This window comes from Atractosteus spatula, chromosome 8 (genome assembly GCF_055471065.1).
Source record: "Atractosteus spatula isolate fAtrSpa1 chromosome 8, fAtrSpa1.hap1, whole genome shotgun sequence".
In the NCBI taxonomy this organism is placed as follows: domain Eukaryota; kingdom Metazoa; phylum Chordata; class Actinopteri; order Semionotiformes; family Lepisosteidae; genus Atractosteus; species Atractosteus spatula.
The window spans coordinates 49,772,632-49,788,513 of record NC_142713.1 but is presented as its reverse complement, the minus strand read 5'-3'; the positions used below and the strand labels follow the sequence as shown (position 1 = coordinate 49,788,513).

Below are 15,882 nucleotides of genomic sequence, written 5' to 3'. Positions count from 1 at the left end.
CAAAACAGAAAATCATTGTAAGTTGAAAACCAAAATATGCTACTGTATTTGATGTTAAGTACTCCCCCACCACCAGCAGGAGTACTGTCTACCTGAGAAGCATTCATCTTCCTGCATGAAGAATTGCAAAATAAGGAATTTTGCAGTATACCAAAAGTCAACATCATGTTTATGCTGCTAAATAAAAATGTACAGTATTGGAAACATAGAAACCAACACAACACACTTCCTATTAAATAATACACTGCAAAACTGATATTGAGGACAGGTATTGGTAGCCACCAGGGCTTTTTTGTGCCAACCTTATTTCTTCTGTTGGGTTTGAACTATGTGTTTTTCCCATGTATTTTGTTTTTGCTTTCTTACATATTTCTTATTTATAAACAGTCACATACTTTCGTCCTTATGTGCACCACCATGATGGAAATCACTAAACACGTTGTAAAAAAGAAAAATATCTAGAAATCTCTAGAAAAATAGTGCTTTGGTTTCTCTCCTGCTTTTCAGTTTTGTGAATGGTTTCAGCTGTGCACCCAGGACAGCTCCTGCCCGTGGACTCTGCACATTGGAGTTAAAACTCAGTTCGCCTCTTATACAGGGAAATAATGCAGGCAAATGTAAAGTAATCAAATACGTTCACTGTACACCTTCAGCATGACCGTCCAAAAGCAAATTGTATGAAGATTGCATTCTAATATTTCAGAAATCTTGAAACACAGACACAAATGAAAATTGATTTTTAGTATATACTCAAGATGAAAATACAGTACTTTGAGGAATCCTTCGTAAGTACAGTATAACCCCAAATTAGAGTACCTAAGGAATTGCTGGTCTACATATACAATAAATTGTCTTACACATCAAACCCACTTGAGAAGCATTAGAACATACAGTACCGCACCTGAGATAATTAAGTATGACTATACAGTAACTGTACTTCTTTAGCTTATAGCATTTAAGGTGTGATATAAGCACAGGTGGAGAAGCGTGAACCAGTTAACGATAGCACCATGGTTTTAATTAAAGACATTGTATAATACTTTATCATGATCAGTTATCATTATCGTGAGCTAAAAAATATTTTGAGGTGAGCAATGAAGTTGACTTCAGATTAAGAAAAAAACAAGACCATAGGTTAATTATCTAGTAAAAAAATAATTTGACTACATTGAATACTCTTGTACGCATATTGTAGATCCCTTGGGTCTCCTGTTTTTCACTCCGTCTGAGTTCTAAATGACTTGAATTAACTATCATCTTGGTCAATGTTAATTAACACTTTGAGAGATTTTAACAATCAAGAATATTAAAGATCCCTTTAAAACCCGATTATGTTTTTTCTGGGACAAACAGTGAGTATTGTAATTAATGTGCTACAGAGACGTACATATGTAATGAATGTAACAATATTGTTGGAATGTATTTGACACTCACTCTGAACCCATGTGGCAAAGCATTTTCTGCATAATTTCAAGGCTGTATCAGCATGAATCCCCATCAAGTCTGTGTGTCATGCTTCATGCTTACAATGTTTACCATGACCCACAGGTCATGTTATGATGTCCCATGACAGGATAACAAGGAGAGAATAGAATAGAATCTTGCTTTTATGCCGTAGGTCATTCCTAGAATGGAACAGAAGCCCATCCATCACTCTAATATGAATCATGTCATTTAATTGTACATGTTATCAAATTAAATAGTACTGAAGCCGATTAACCAGAAGATCAAAGAAACCATGCCCACAAACACTTTTTTGCCTAAACTGCACCAAACAATATTAACTGTTTTGCTTCATCGTAAAATGAATTTGATCCAAAGGCAAACCACACATCACTGCATTTTCTTTGGAAACTTCAAACATAAACCTCTATGAAACAGAGATGCGGTTTTCTACTTTGAACTCATGTACAGTACAATGTAAAAAAAAACCAATAGTGTTAATACATCTTAAAAAAGCTGGCCTCCTTTCTTAATCAAAACTACAACAAAAAAAATGTCAAATAGTATTTCACTAGGGACATCAGTCTTATGGAGTTTTTATTCTGTGGACGGTTCCACTTGACAAACCTTGTCAGGCACAATTACTCTGTCATGAAGAAATACGACACACTCAATAACCTGCTGTATGAGCACACACCATGTTTCCTGCACTATTTCCCCATCACTTCCAGTGCCCAAGGTTGGGTTCAGAAAATCCATTTAGAATATCAATCACAGAAGTTTTACAGTAATTCTGACTTCTGCTTCTCTCTTCCGTATGCATTTTTTTTTTATTTCTTATGAGATTCATTTTCAAAATGCCATATTGATAAATTCATCCTGCATGTTTTAATATCAGTTTTCTTTCTGTATAATGCACATATTTTCATTTTTAATTGAACACCCTTTAGGATGTCAAAATAAATGTAAGCTTCATTTTCTGGACTCTGGAAATGTCATGTTGGTAAAGTTTACTGTTTGTTTTTTTCCACTATTGCATTTTTACGTCTTATTCCTTTTTCTGCTTCATCAAACAGAAAACATGATTCGGTACACTGGAAGTCCAGACAGTCTGCGCTCACGCACTCCAATGATTACCCCTGACCTTGAGAGTGGGGTCAAAGTGTGGCACTTGGTCAAGAACCACGAACATGGGGATCAAAAGGAAGGTGACAGAGGCAGCAAGATGGTATCAGAGATATATCTGACTCGGTTGTTAGCCACCAAGGTGAGTTTAACCACATCTTAAACTACCAAGGATAATAAATGCTCTTTCTGTAAAAAAAAATCAAATTATGGAAATTCAGTTGACTATATTTTATATAAATAATTCTACTAAACCTGCTGTTTATCATCAATTCATTCTTAAGCAGCCAGAAGAATCTGGAAACATATTTATTCTAGTAGAAAAATACTAAAAAGTAGAAAACAAAGTAATATAAGGTTCCACTACTCAGCTTTTAAGGGCACTGAGGGCATATAGTGAGGAAGTGTAACTGACCAGCTGTTTCCCTGAGCTGTCTGTGTCAGATTGATCTAGGGTTGTGCAGTTCACAGCTCATTTAGAGAGAAAATAAGTGTAATAATATTTCTCTCTATAAATAGGGAATGAACACAAGCCTAATAGTGGTTGTCTTAGACTAGACATGCTGACAACAGTCTGAGGATTATGTTTAGACTATAGAGAAAGGCTTAGATTTCCCTTAGGCTTGAAGAGAGAAACAGGTTTGCTTTTCTGTATGTATTACTGTAGGTTAGTATGGAAAAGTACAGTACACTCTCAGATAAGGTTAAGGGTGTATAAAGGGCAAAACTGTTTCAGACAGCTGTCCCGTCATGATGGTTACAACTACAGAAGAGTCCAAAGGCTTATGAACCACGTTGGGATGGGATGGCTTAATTAGATTTGGATTGGTCTTGTCTCAGACCTATAGTAGCTTAATGATTCCCCACAGAATTATTAACTTTTCATTACAGCAAGTTGCATGTAAGGATCATGATAACAGGAGATTAATGTGCATGGAACATCCAACCCTGTGCACTTAAGCACTTGCCACAGGTAACAAATGGATCTTTTATTGGATAGGTGTCAGGAAAACAAACACAGTCTAAAAGTACAACAAGTGCTCCTTGTATTTAAAGCGCATGGAAATAAGCAAACACAACCAAAACACAAAAAGGCCTCACTCTTCTTTGAACTATAGCTTACTTCTTGTGTCCCTTTCTATAACTTTTTGGGCAGCTAAGATGCTTACTGGCTTCAAAACAGACTTTTCCAAACTCAAATACTAACAAGAACGCAGGTCACGAAGACTTCACAGTTTCACACAAGAATCTTCTACAGACCCACAAAGGGACTATGCACTGTCACGCAAGGTCTCTCTCTCATGCTGCTCTTTTTGTTTTATTGCTTCTTTGCAAGTATCTTCTAACAACTGGTCAGGTAACTAAGTGCAGGAGCACATTTCCCACTGTATTCTGGGAAATGTGGTGGAGGCAAGGTCTGCCATCTTTCCTGAAACTGCTATTCTCACACAGAGATATTACTGATATGATAATACCATATCCCAACATCGTTTTCAAAATTTACAGTTTCAGTCCCCAAATGGAATACTTTTTTATCCCTGAAAGTGTATAATACATTTAATTCTGTTAATAATGGAGATCTTATAAAAGAGAATCCTGTCTAAGGAATATGAGTCCATGCAAGTGAGTTGGTTACTTGGCAGTCATTTTTCTGGGTTTACATGTCTTAGTGACACAAATTTGGAGTGTGGAGATGTGGAGGGAAATTACAAAGGAGTCTAGAAAGTGACATATAATTAAAAAAGAGGCTTCCCGCATTACACATGAGTCATTTCCAAGTGATTACACAGCCCAGAATGTTGTCACTTTTAGAGATAGATTGTTTTAGTTAAATCACCAGTTTATCTTCCAGAATATCTCTTCATGAAAAATGATTGCCCTGACAGCAGTGTAATTTACTACTTTTGGCTTTCACCCCACCAATAAATAGTCAGGACTGCTGTTTACGTTGACATCTTCCGTATTACACCCATCAGTGTCATTTTGCAGGAGGGCCATTTTTTACCCGTGAATTGATTAGGCTGACATGTCTGAAGCTCTGTTTTATGTGTATAGAAGCAGTTAATTCATTTGGGTAAATGACCGGGCTTATTTACAAGGCTTTAATAGCTTTTTACTATGGGGAAACTGGTCTAGTTTGCCCAACCAGGCTATGAAACCTGTCAGGAATTTTTATTAATATCATCACTGCCCCAAGCAGCTGCTGAAAAGAGAGAGGTGATATATAAATATATATTTTTTTCTTCATAGGCAAAGATAAGCTGTCAGAAATCTGGGACACCCTAGAATTATTGTGATTGTCAGCTAACAGGATTTTGTTCTGTTGCCATTTGAATGGAATACAATTTTATTTGCAGTGCTGTGAACTTCATGTGGTAGTGTTAGACCGCTTGCTCGATATGTGGCTGCTTTGCAATGAAATCTATAATTTGTTTCATTACAAGTGGATTTTCCCTTTAACTCAACAAAATTAAATAAAATTATGATCAGTGGAATGGTATTGAGATTAAACCTAGCGCACAAGAGGCTTACAAGATATTTTCCATGTTCACTGCTATTATTAAATGTTAACTGTGTAGCACTTTCTTGTTCACCTAGAAATTGCTCTAGTGCAACAAGGGATGCGCTTAATGAGATATAGTTTCTCATTTTTATATCTGTAAGGATTTATGATTTAAGTAGAAACATACCTTTCTCTTTTAATTTTATTAATGATTTTATCTGCTACAAAACGCCTACATTTATAACCAACAGATACAGCACTTCCATCTCTTTCATGTGCACCATTATGAATGAATGAGGTGGTGGTTTGTAATTGAGTGGCCTTGGCAGTACTGCAGTAATCCCCTTTGATGTCATTGAAAGTCTTGCAACAAATTATTACCTTTTTCTTCTCACACAGTAGGGAATCCCTCCCATACTCCTTTGCACTCAGAAGTGATCTGCTGCCATACTTGATCAAGATCTGTTCTCTTGGGAAGAACATAGACACCCATACAGAGAAGGGTTTCAAGCTCACAGCAGCTTGATATAGAGAGAGTCAACAGAAACTCACTTTATGTTTTCAAATGCCAAACCTCATAACAGCAGTTACTCCCTGTTTTATTCAAGCAGCTGGGTGAATTCAGTTGTAAAGTAACAGATCATTAAGTGGATGCAGGCAACACAGGCCATATCCCAGAACTGTAGCATGGCACTGTAGAAGGTAGAATGTGCAGTATAATCAGGTTCATTCTCCAGTTGTGGGGACCATCTGGTTTAAGAGAAGTAGGTCATAGCTCTCATCCTGCACACATAAAAAAACAAGAACTGTAACTTCCAAACATAGCTAAACCATTCTAGAATTTGGGAAGTACTAGCTAAACCATTCTAGAATTTGGGAAATATGACAGGGGCATACTGTATGTATGATTTGGATGTTTTGTACACACAGGTGGATATCTGCGAAAAATAAAATACACATTTGAGATATGGGTCTTTGAAAATATTCACCACACAGCAGTGTTGTGGCACAGTTCAACACCAGAGATGGCTAAACATCAGAGTTGAGATTAAAAAATGCACGCCTTGTTTATGATTTGTCCACAGGGTACCTTACAAAAGTTCGTTGATGATCTCTTTGAGACAATATTCAGCACAGCACACAGAGGGAGTGCTCTTCCCCTCGCCATCAAATACATGTTTGATTTCCTAGATGAGCAGGCGGACAAGCACAGTATCCACGACCCTCATGTTCGGCACACGTGGAAAAGCAACTGGTAAGTTTTCTCTCTTCAAATATTCATCCTGATGTGCTTTTTATTTTGTATCATCCTTTTTCCTAATGTCATAAGAATTTCTTTGAGTTCTAAGGTAAAGGTAGGTTTTAGAGACAAGAACATAAGAACATCCAGCCATTTCTTGAAAACGGCGAGTTTCAGCTTCAGCAAAATGGTTGGGTAGCTTGTTCCCTTTAACCTTAACTGTTTGAGTAAAGACGTGTCTCCTGTTCTCGGTTTTAAATACAATTACATGTTGTTTCTGCTTCTGTCCTCTGGTTCTTGTTTTATTCTTCATTCTCAAGACGTCTACTAAGTTGACTTCTTCAGAATGAACAGAGAATACTTAGATCAGGTCTCTTCATTGTCCTCTGTTGCTCATACTTTTCTCTGGATTTATTCCTGGACAGGACATTATCTTTACTATAATGTGATTACCAGAATTGTACATACAATATTATTCTAAAGGTGGTTTTAATGGTGTATTATACTGTACAACTTCACATAACATTCCTAGATTGTAATTATTTAACATCATTTGCCAGATGTTGCCTTGAATTTTATCTACATGTTTTTAAATTTCTTCTGCTTCTATGGTGTTTGTTAATCCCCTGTTTTCGGTATAATCTGCAAGATAGACTAGACTAACTGTAGCATAATCTGGATCATTGATAAGCCAGGTGAAAATTGGCTTGGAAGTATGAGCCAGGAAAGTTTTAGATCAAAGTTTTATTCACAGAAGAGACCATAAACACAAACCTTTATCAGTGCGATTGAAAGGTCAAAGCATGGAGAAAAATTGTATATGCTCCAAAGAAAAGCATTTCATCTGTGAAGCATGTTGAAGTTACTGTCATACCTGGACATGAGTGGCCATCTTTAGAAAAGGCTTATTTATTTGTGACGATGTAACTGATGATGACTGCAGTAGATTGAATTAAGTTTGCAGAAACATTTTATGTATGTCATTTATAAGAGGATCCCATATATGAGAGGTCCCAGAATATACAGTACAACCTCTACAGGCAAGGAGTTGTTTAAAGTACAGAATCATAGACTGGCCAAGTTAATCTCCAAGTGCGCATGGAGATGTGCGCATATATTTTGCATTCTAAGGAAAACATTGAAGTCAAAATATCCTAAAAATAGACAAGAACTGCAAATGGCTTGGTAAAGCCTTGTAAATGATTACACAAATCATTCGGTGAGTTCAGTAGGACTTAATGCAATTATTTCCTGAAAAGGTTATGCAACCAAAGTATATTTTTAATTCTAAAATGATCAAATGTATGCATAGATTTACCTAAAAATAATTAAAATTATACTCTTTGTTGTATTTATCTTTCATATTAATCTCATAATCATACAGTAAGTATGAATTGCTTGACTATAAGGTAAAATTATAGTTTCGATTTTTCTTTTTTAATTTTTTATTTGGATTGCTGTCTTTTCCTTGGCACTGCTAGTATTAACTGACCTTGAGCAGAGATTGTTGGACTGACATAAGTAGATGAGTTCTGCTTTTGTGCTGCAAAGGTGAATTTTCTGATTACCTGTTAATTACTGGCAAAACTTCTTTTATTTCCACCTTCCAAACATTGTAGCAACCTGACTTTAGGGTGTTTTAATTAAAAAACAGTATTCAGTGTATAGCACATTATCAGTGAATTACTGCAGTATAATCCTCACGGGCACCACCAAGCAGGGGAAGATTGATGGCATTTATAGCTATGTGTGATGGCATCTCACTGCTCTTGCTCCAATGCAGTAGCTGGAACAACAAAATAAAAAGCAAATACAAATATGCAAATAAGATGATAAATTACAGCTTAGCCTTTAAAAAGCTTTGTGCTGTTTGTTTACAGAATGCACTTTGCTTTTTAGTGATTTTAATGATTTTAAGCATGTATGGCCATTCCAGTTTCCATTTTGCAGAAATGGAGGAAAATACCAAAGTAATTTGTATGTACAGTATGTGTGCTATATTATTAACTGCGTACGTCTTTTAATTGTATGCGTTGATTTGAGCAATGGAGCAAGAGTGATTGCTGCACTGAGAGACATACAAACTGTACCATGTAGCCTGATACATTCATCCCAACCGCTGGGATCTGGTTGAAAAAGCTTCTCAACAATCACACTGCTCAATGAGACAGTTCAGAAAATAAATATGAAAATAAACACGTGAGATATCACATAGGTAATTGGTTTAGAATGGGAAATGCCCTGAATTCTTCTTGCTCTTTGACTGTCCCTCCTGAATGATAGAGAGCAATGAGCCACTGTACTTTTCAACTGGCTTGTTTTATGTACATCTGTAGTCGGCAGCACTGTGTATCATTTGCTCCTTTGAATATATACTGAAAGCCATATTTTTATATTTTGACAGAATAGCATGCCTGCCAGTGTTTCTGTAATCTTTACAATACTAAACATGGAGTCCTGCATAAAAAACAGTGAAGCACACAGCAGCAGCTCCCCCAGAAATTCTTCATCTTCCTCGCTGTGTGAAAGAATTACACTTAAAACTGCCCACTGCTGTCTCGGTTTAGCCTTTCCCTTTCTGCCATACTGCTCTGTGCGCTACTAACTGCATCAAATTATCTTCATCAGATAGCTGTGTCAGGACTGACATAAACCCAAGAGGTAATGAGCTTTGATATCACAGAGTTATTAAGGGTGCTGTTGTGATAGGCTGTGCCTTTGAAAGGAAGGTAAAAGGTTGAGAATCGCCTCCAAATTCATTTAAACTGATTGACCTGTGGTCCATTTTTTAGTAAATAAACTTTTAGTTCATTACTGAGAGGAGATGCAATCCGCTCCTGACTAGTGACTCAGTCAGTGTTAACAATATGCTAATGTTTTCTAAGCCAAAACCCTCTGTGATGGGGAATGTAATAATATATTGCTCACTGTCAAGCAAATGCAAAGGGAAGCTGAGTGGTGAACTGGTATGTAGGTCTTTATTTACTTTTTCCTTGTTTTTATGCATTTGTGTTATTATGCTCTCCTACAGTCTGTTAAGTGTTTAAAGGGTTACAGTAGGTCACACTTGCATTAGACATTATTGGGATTGCTTTCAAAAGATGGTGGTATTAAATCCCAATTAATTATAAAACATTATCTGAGGTTGAATTAATATGTTCAAGTTTAGTGCTCATTTTTGTTTTAGTTTATGAGTATCTTGTATTCTACTGCATTTGATCATTCCCCAAAGTAAATTAAGATTCCATCTCATGACTCATCATCATATTGTATGACAAAATATGGTCAGGTCTTTTAAAATAATTGATAAAAATAAGCTAAAAATGTATTTTTATGATTGCTATTACCCCTTAAAGTTAGTTACTTCAAGAAACTAAGCTGTTTTCAAGAGATATTTATGTGATTCCCTTCATTAAAAATAAATAAAAAATAATCTTACTGAAATTGATGTAATACTAAAGATCTATCACAGTAATCACAGATCTTTTATTTTGATTATGCATTCTCATAGTCATGTTTAATAGTGAAATATAATGATTGGTTTTCCAAGAACCTTTTATTGTGCTACAGTATAATGTAAAAAGAATTCAAATAATTCAAATATTATTTGCATAAAAAAAGAAAATATTGTGACTTTATTCATCCATTGCATTGAATTAAATGGTTATTTCTTTCGAAAACAAGCACTCTATGTACGGCCTTACCCATTATTAGAACATTGTACTCCAAGAAGCTTTCCTAACTTTTGGCCAAGACATGTCCTAATTATGCATTAGCTATAATTATGAAATGGGAAATGTTGATCTTAAAAAAGCTTACTGTACCAATTAAAAAGATGTTTATGCAGATACAGTACATCATTTTCAAATTCAGGACAGTTTGGAGAAGCAATACAAAATGCTAACAGAATGTTGAGATTTAGTTAAAGGTGTTGAATTTACATCAGGAGATGTTGTATTAAAGTGTACTAGTAAGATATCAGCATAGAATATAGAATAGAATTTAAAATATCGTGTAAGATTTTGGACACCCCAGTAATTGACTTTTACAAAAATGGCAATGGCGAATAAAAGGGTATTGCTGATATTAAATCAATCCAAAAACGAGTGGCCAGCTACATCCCTGTCTTATGTCTTACATGGATAGAATAAAAGAAATAAACGTTTTTAGCCTTATGTGGAGACGATTGTGAGGGAACCTTGTTCAATTATTCAAATCCCCAAAGGACTGAGAAAATCAGCCCAATGGTCATGTTCAGAATCAACAGTGAAACAGATGTAATCTATAGGGAAGTGCCTTTACAGGAGAACAGGAGGCAGTTCTTCACATAGAGGGTTGTGGAAGTATGGGATATGCATCCTTGCCATGGTGCCAAAGCTCAAACAGTACCATCGCTTATTTCAAGAAAAAAAGAGAAATGAGCTTGGTAAACCAAAATGCCTTCACTCATTTGCAAACTATATTATGTGATTAACTTTTTGACCTCCTGTATAATATAGGATAAACCAATAAGACAGTTGTATTGTAAAAGACGTTATGAAAACAGTAGAGCTGTAAGAAATTGATATCAATATGATCAATATGGTGCCCTGCAGATTTCTTTAGCTCCCCAACGAAACCGGAAGAAAAACATTACAAATGAAATAATGTGTGATGCTTAACATTGCTTAAAAACTTTTAATAACTATGTACTTTGAAAAAGTTATATTTGATACGAATAATAATTAGAATTAAAAAAAAGGGTCAATTTCTTCTACAGCTCTTAATTAAAAAAAATAAAGTTGTGTAAAAAGAAATCCATGATAACATTTTGCTGCTTGGAAATACAAAGGAAACCATGTGAAATATATAGAGGCCTCAAACTCAGTGTAATAAATGAGGAAATGCATACAGTAGAAGACATTCAATAAAGTGTCACTATGGTTAAGGTTAGAGAGTTTTTCAAAGACTAAGGCCAAAGGTCATGGCGATGGGGATGGCAATACAATCCAACACAAAAAGTTACATCAACAAATTTCTACTACTGTGTCCAATATTCAGAAATTTAAGTCTACTAGCTGTGGTAACCCTGCAAGAAAGGGGACATACAGTACTATATTACAAGGCAACAGTTAGAGGTCTCCAACATAAACTGCTTTTTTCAGGATACAAAGTTTTAAAAACTTCCATTAGACCTTGCTTACATGAATGTGGCATTTATATCAAGGTTACAAGCAAGAAGCTTTTCCAATGGCCATGTCTTATTTTTGCATTAAGTTTGCATTAATTATGTGGTGAAAACCTGCCCAAACCTGTTAAAGAATTGTGGGTGGTGGCACCTTTAATCAAATTTGGAGAATCATGACCTTTTTAATCACCTTATTCCCTCTGCCAAAAAGCACAAATCTGCTTGTAAATGTACTGTACCATATAGGCATGACATGACCCAAAGCATACTGTACATCCAAATCAACATACTGTGTGAATAGTTCTCCACTGGTCACATTCTCAATTTACAGACCTCAATCCAATCAAACATTTGTACAGTAGTTCTTACTCAAACGGGTAGCTTACAAATAGAAAACGAAGGGGCCGGAGGACCGAGATTATATCTGCCTGGAGGAATAATCAGAAATATTCCCTCAGAAGTATTCCCTCCCTTATAGTATACTACTGGAGGTGTCTTGGTGGTGTATTCCATGCCAGAGAAGGATTTACAAAATACTAGCTACAATTATGACCTTTGGACTTATATTAATTAAAACAAACGTGACTGCTCTCGGTTAATAATATGATTCCTTTTTTCAGTTTAACCAATTATCACGAAAAACCATATTTATGCTTATTACTAAACGTTTCTGAACTTTTGGTGTTTTTCTTTGGTAGATGTGAATATAGTGTTTTGATTTCAATTGCTTCAGTTCCTAATGTTTCAGAAATTTATATACATATATTATATGGTTTAAGTGGTTCAGGTGGGTAGCTGCGTCAGCATGCGTAGGCTGCAATGGAATAAGTAATTGGTTTATTCCATGCCAAAAAGAGAAGAAAGAAAACACAATGTTTCGGCCGTGGAGCCTTTACAACCCTCACACATGAAGAAGACTCCACTGCCGAAATGTTGTGTTTTCTTTCTTCTCTTTTCAGCATGGAATAAACCTATTACTTGTTCCTTATATGGTTTAATACGGTTTCCAACTGCCATTTTTAGAACTAAAGGAAATATATTTGTAAACAGAGTACTTATATACTGTATGTACACTTATTCGCCAACATGTAAAGAAATAAAGAAATCTGTGATCACAGAAGTTTCATAGTCCGTCATTATTTTAAAGTTCAACAAGCTACTTAATCCATTAGAAAGCACCTGATTCATTGGATTTATTCTCATATTTTCTGTCAAATGTTACCAGAAAGCAAAACTAAAAAATAGAAATAAAGAGAAATGAAGTAGGTGTTAATCGGTTTTGCTTTAAAAGACCACAGTAATGAAGCTTACTAATGCACTGACGCTTATAAATACTATATTGTTATCTCCCAGTTGGAACAAATTAATACTGACTTGAAAAACATTAAAATGTCTTTATATTTGAGAAAAACACAAGCCTTGGAAAATGTAAATAAACCTGAGGTATGTGTTTTGATTACATTTCTCCCAGTGTTCGGATGGCTGCCAGGGGTTTTAAAAGCATGATTACAGCATGTACTGCAATGCAGACTACTTCGCTGCAGATTAGTACACCGGGGATATCTCATTCTAGCAAATACAAAAAAAAAAAGAAAAACAAGGAAAGTTTCTTCAGCCCTGAAATGTGATTTCACCCTTTGGTCAACTACAGTAACATATAAAGAGGGTACAGTTCCTCAAAAGAGCATACGATTGCTTGTTGGGCCAGAACTTATATTGCTTTCAATAACCTAAAGTGGTCCATTGCAGAGTTTACCCCCTGGCAGTGCTGTTTCCCACTTATACAGCTGGGTGGCCTGGTGGAGCTGGGATAAAGGAACAAAAGCACTGTCTGTAGAGAGGACTCGCACCCACAACCTGTAAGTTATGAGTTTGGAGGCTTATCCGCTATGATGTGCTGCCTCTGCAGTAACATATAATGGCGTCTCAAATTAGTTTATAGACGTATACATAGTGCTGATATAGGTACAATAACAATTGATAGGTGTCTGTGCAAAAATAAAAATCTTGTGCCATTTTTGCTTTGCTGTGGTTGTCCCACCTGGCACCAGTTATTTTGTATGGACAGAAGAGGTCCCCCAGAAGATGTTGTTAAAAGCATTTTGAATAAAATGCAGGAGGAGGATTATGACAGCACTCCAAGTCAATGACACACAAAAGCTAACAGTCACTGCAATTACATACGAGTTCTGCTACATGTGTGAAACGTGGAATAATAATCCAGAGAAATACTGGATATTATATAAGTGTGTCTTTGATACTTTGTTCTTATGACTAATAGTGACATTATGGTTCCCATAAGCATGTTTCATACAATGTTAGCCATTAAATTCAAGTACAGTACATGCAAAGAATCAATACACATATATTACATACACACTTAACTATTATATGGTATTATATGGTAAAATAGAATAGTATGGCATGCAAACATGTTTCAGAAAATTATCCACAAGGATAATATCATTATTATACTTGTAAAAACATATTTATTAATGTTTATTAAAACTATTTACGGCTATCTTATACTCTCGGTGTTTTATCAAAATTCCTTCCTCAAAATCTTGAGTAGTTACAATGAGATATACTGTCTATAAGGTACTTTTAAATATCTAAAACAAAATAACAGTTATATGACAGTATTTGACCATTTTAATGCCAATTGTTAATCATCCTGGCTCATTGTTTTGATTCCTTTACCTTCTTGTGGAGGAAATGAGATCAATCTTCTACTGTACATCACCTGTTGTAGTTTGTGAAGCAAGGATGCAGGAAGAAAATACAAAAACAGACGGCATTTTTCAAGTCTTATGGGAGAAAATCACATTGGTTGATGAGCCTGCAAGAAAGGAATCATGCATCAGTTGTCTTTGTATATAAAACTTTCTATTTTTAATATTCTCTCAGTCAGTCTGCATTATGGGCAGACTTTTTGCAGTGGTCTTTTATGTTTATTTTATTTTTCTTATTCTTATACTCATGTAATACACCTTAAAAGTATATAGAATAAGTGCAAGTTACAAAAATAAAAAAAGTGATATTTGACAATAGAGGTAAGCACATATACTGTAAGTATAGCCTGTACAAAGCAACATGCATACACAAGTAGTGCAAAAACCACAAGGCAAGTTGCAAGCTGGTGTTAATTCAACATCACGGTATGGAACGCAGTGATGAGTTAAGACTAAAAACTTAGGGTCCAGGGAAAAGACAGAAGGGAACTATAGTTCTAGGCCAAGGCTGACTGGTGCTGTCCAGGCAGATGAGGAGGTTCTGGAGAGCTGTCAGAGAAAGCACTGGAGACCTAATAAGATGAGCTTGGGAAACAAAATCTACCTCCTGTCTGGTAGGGCAGATATCAGTGCTTCCTTCTTCTTTTAGTGATAAATAAAGGATTGAAACTTTTTTTGAGAGCTTTCAGTTTTTGGTAAAATTTGCTGTGATACAGTATGTGTAAAAACTGACAGAAATGCAATTGTATGCACATTTTCCACTGCAGCTTTGTGTTTTAATTAATCCCTTCAACAGTATACTACAGTAGTATAAATTTGTTGGATTCTGAAAGTTTACCAACTATGGCTGTGTACCTGCACAGATTCAACAATTATTTTATATTCTACCATTCTCACAGGCAGGTTTCCACTGATATCCTATATTTAGTGTTCCAAGTTTTCTGCGTTTATTTTTTGTCACATGATATCTTAGTAAAAATGCTTTTGGCTGATTCTGTTTTTCCTGGTAAAAACATGAAAATGGAAACACTGCTAATTACAAAAAAGGAACAAGCTGTTTTTTCCATCTCAGTGAGTGTTTTGCTTCTCCCGATCTCTCAAGCACAGTTTACAAATGATCACTAAACCTGTAGTTTGTTTTAACACCTATTTCAGTCCTGAAGATTACTAACTGATATACAGTATAATATGGATGAAGAATTTCAAGTCGGTAGCTGTGTCAGCATGCGTAGGCTGTAAAGGAACAGGTAAAAGTTTATTCCATACTGCAAGGAAAAGAACACTTCTTCAGGTGTCCAGAGCTCAAACACTGTCTCTTTTCCTTTCATTATGGAATAAACTTTTACCTGTTCCTATGATATGGATGTGCATTTTATTTTTACTAGTTATTGAGGATGATGTCCAAGAATTGTTCTTATCAACAGAATAGAGGTGCCTGTGGCAATGTATATAATAATCAAAATATATTTAAAATATGTTTAATAATTAAAACATCCTATACCCAGAGAACCCTGAAAATGTTAAAAACACTGAAAAACCCTGATGATGCTTGACCAATTCAAGGTTGATGACGAAGCATATGAATGATATGAAGGTAAAAACCTTAACTAACCTAAACTGTTGGAAAGTAGCACAGCATTAAGATCTGCACATCCAAAGTCTTAAGAGCCTA

At 35.5% G+C, this 15,882-nt stretch overlaps 1 protein-coding gene across 1 annotated transcript in view; it reads left to right on the top strand.

The window, feature by feature from the left end:
• The window catches only part of plxna4 (plexin A4), a 326,434-nt gene that overhangs the window by 285,771 nt on the left and 24,781 nt on the right, over positions 1-15,882 (top strand). Inside the window, exons 27-28 of the mRNA XM_088923555.1 lie at positions 2,520-2,710; positions 6,157-6,326. Of these exons, the coding sequence (XP_088779681.1) occupies positions 2,520-2,710; positions 6,157-6,326 (361 nt within the window). The remainder of the gene's footprint in view (positions 1-2,519; positions 2,711-6,156; positions 6,327-15,882) is intronic.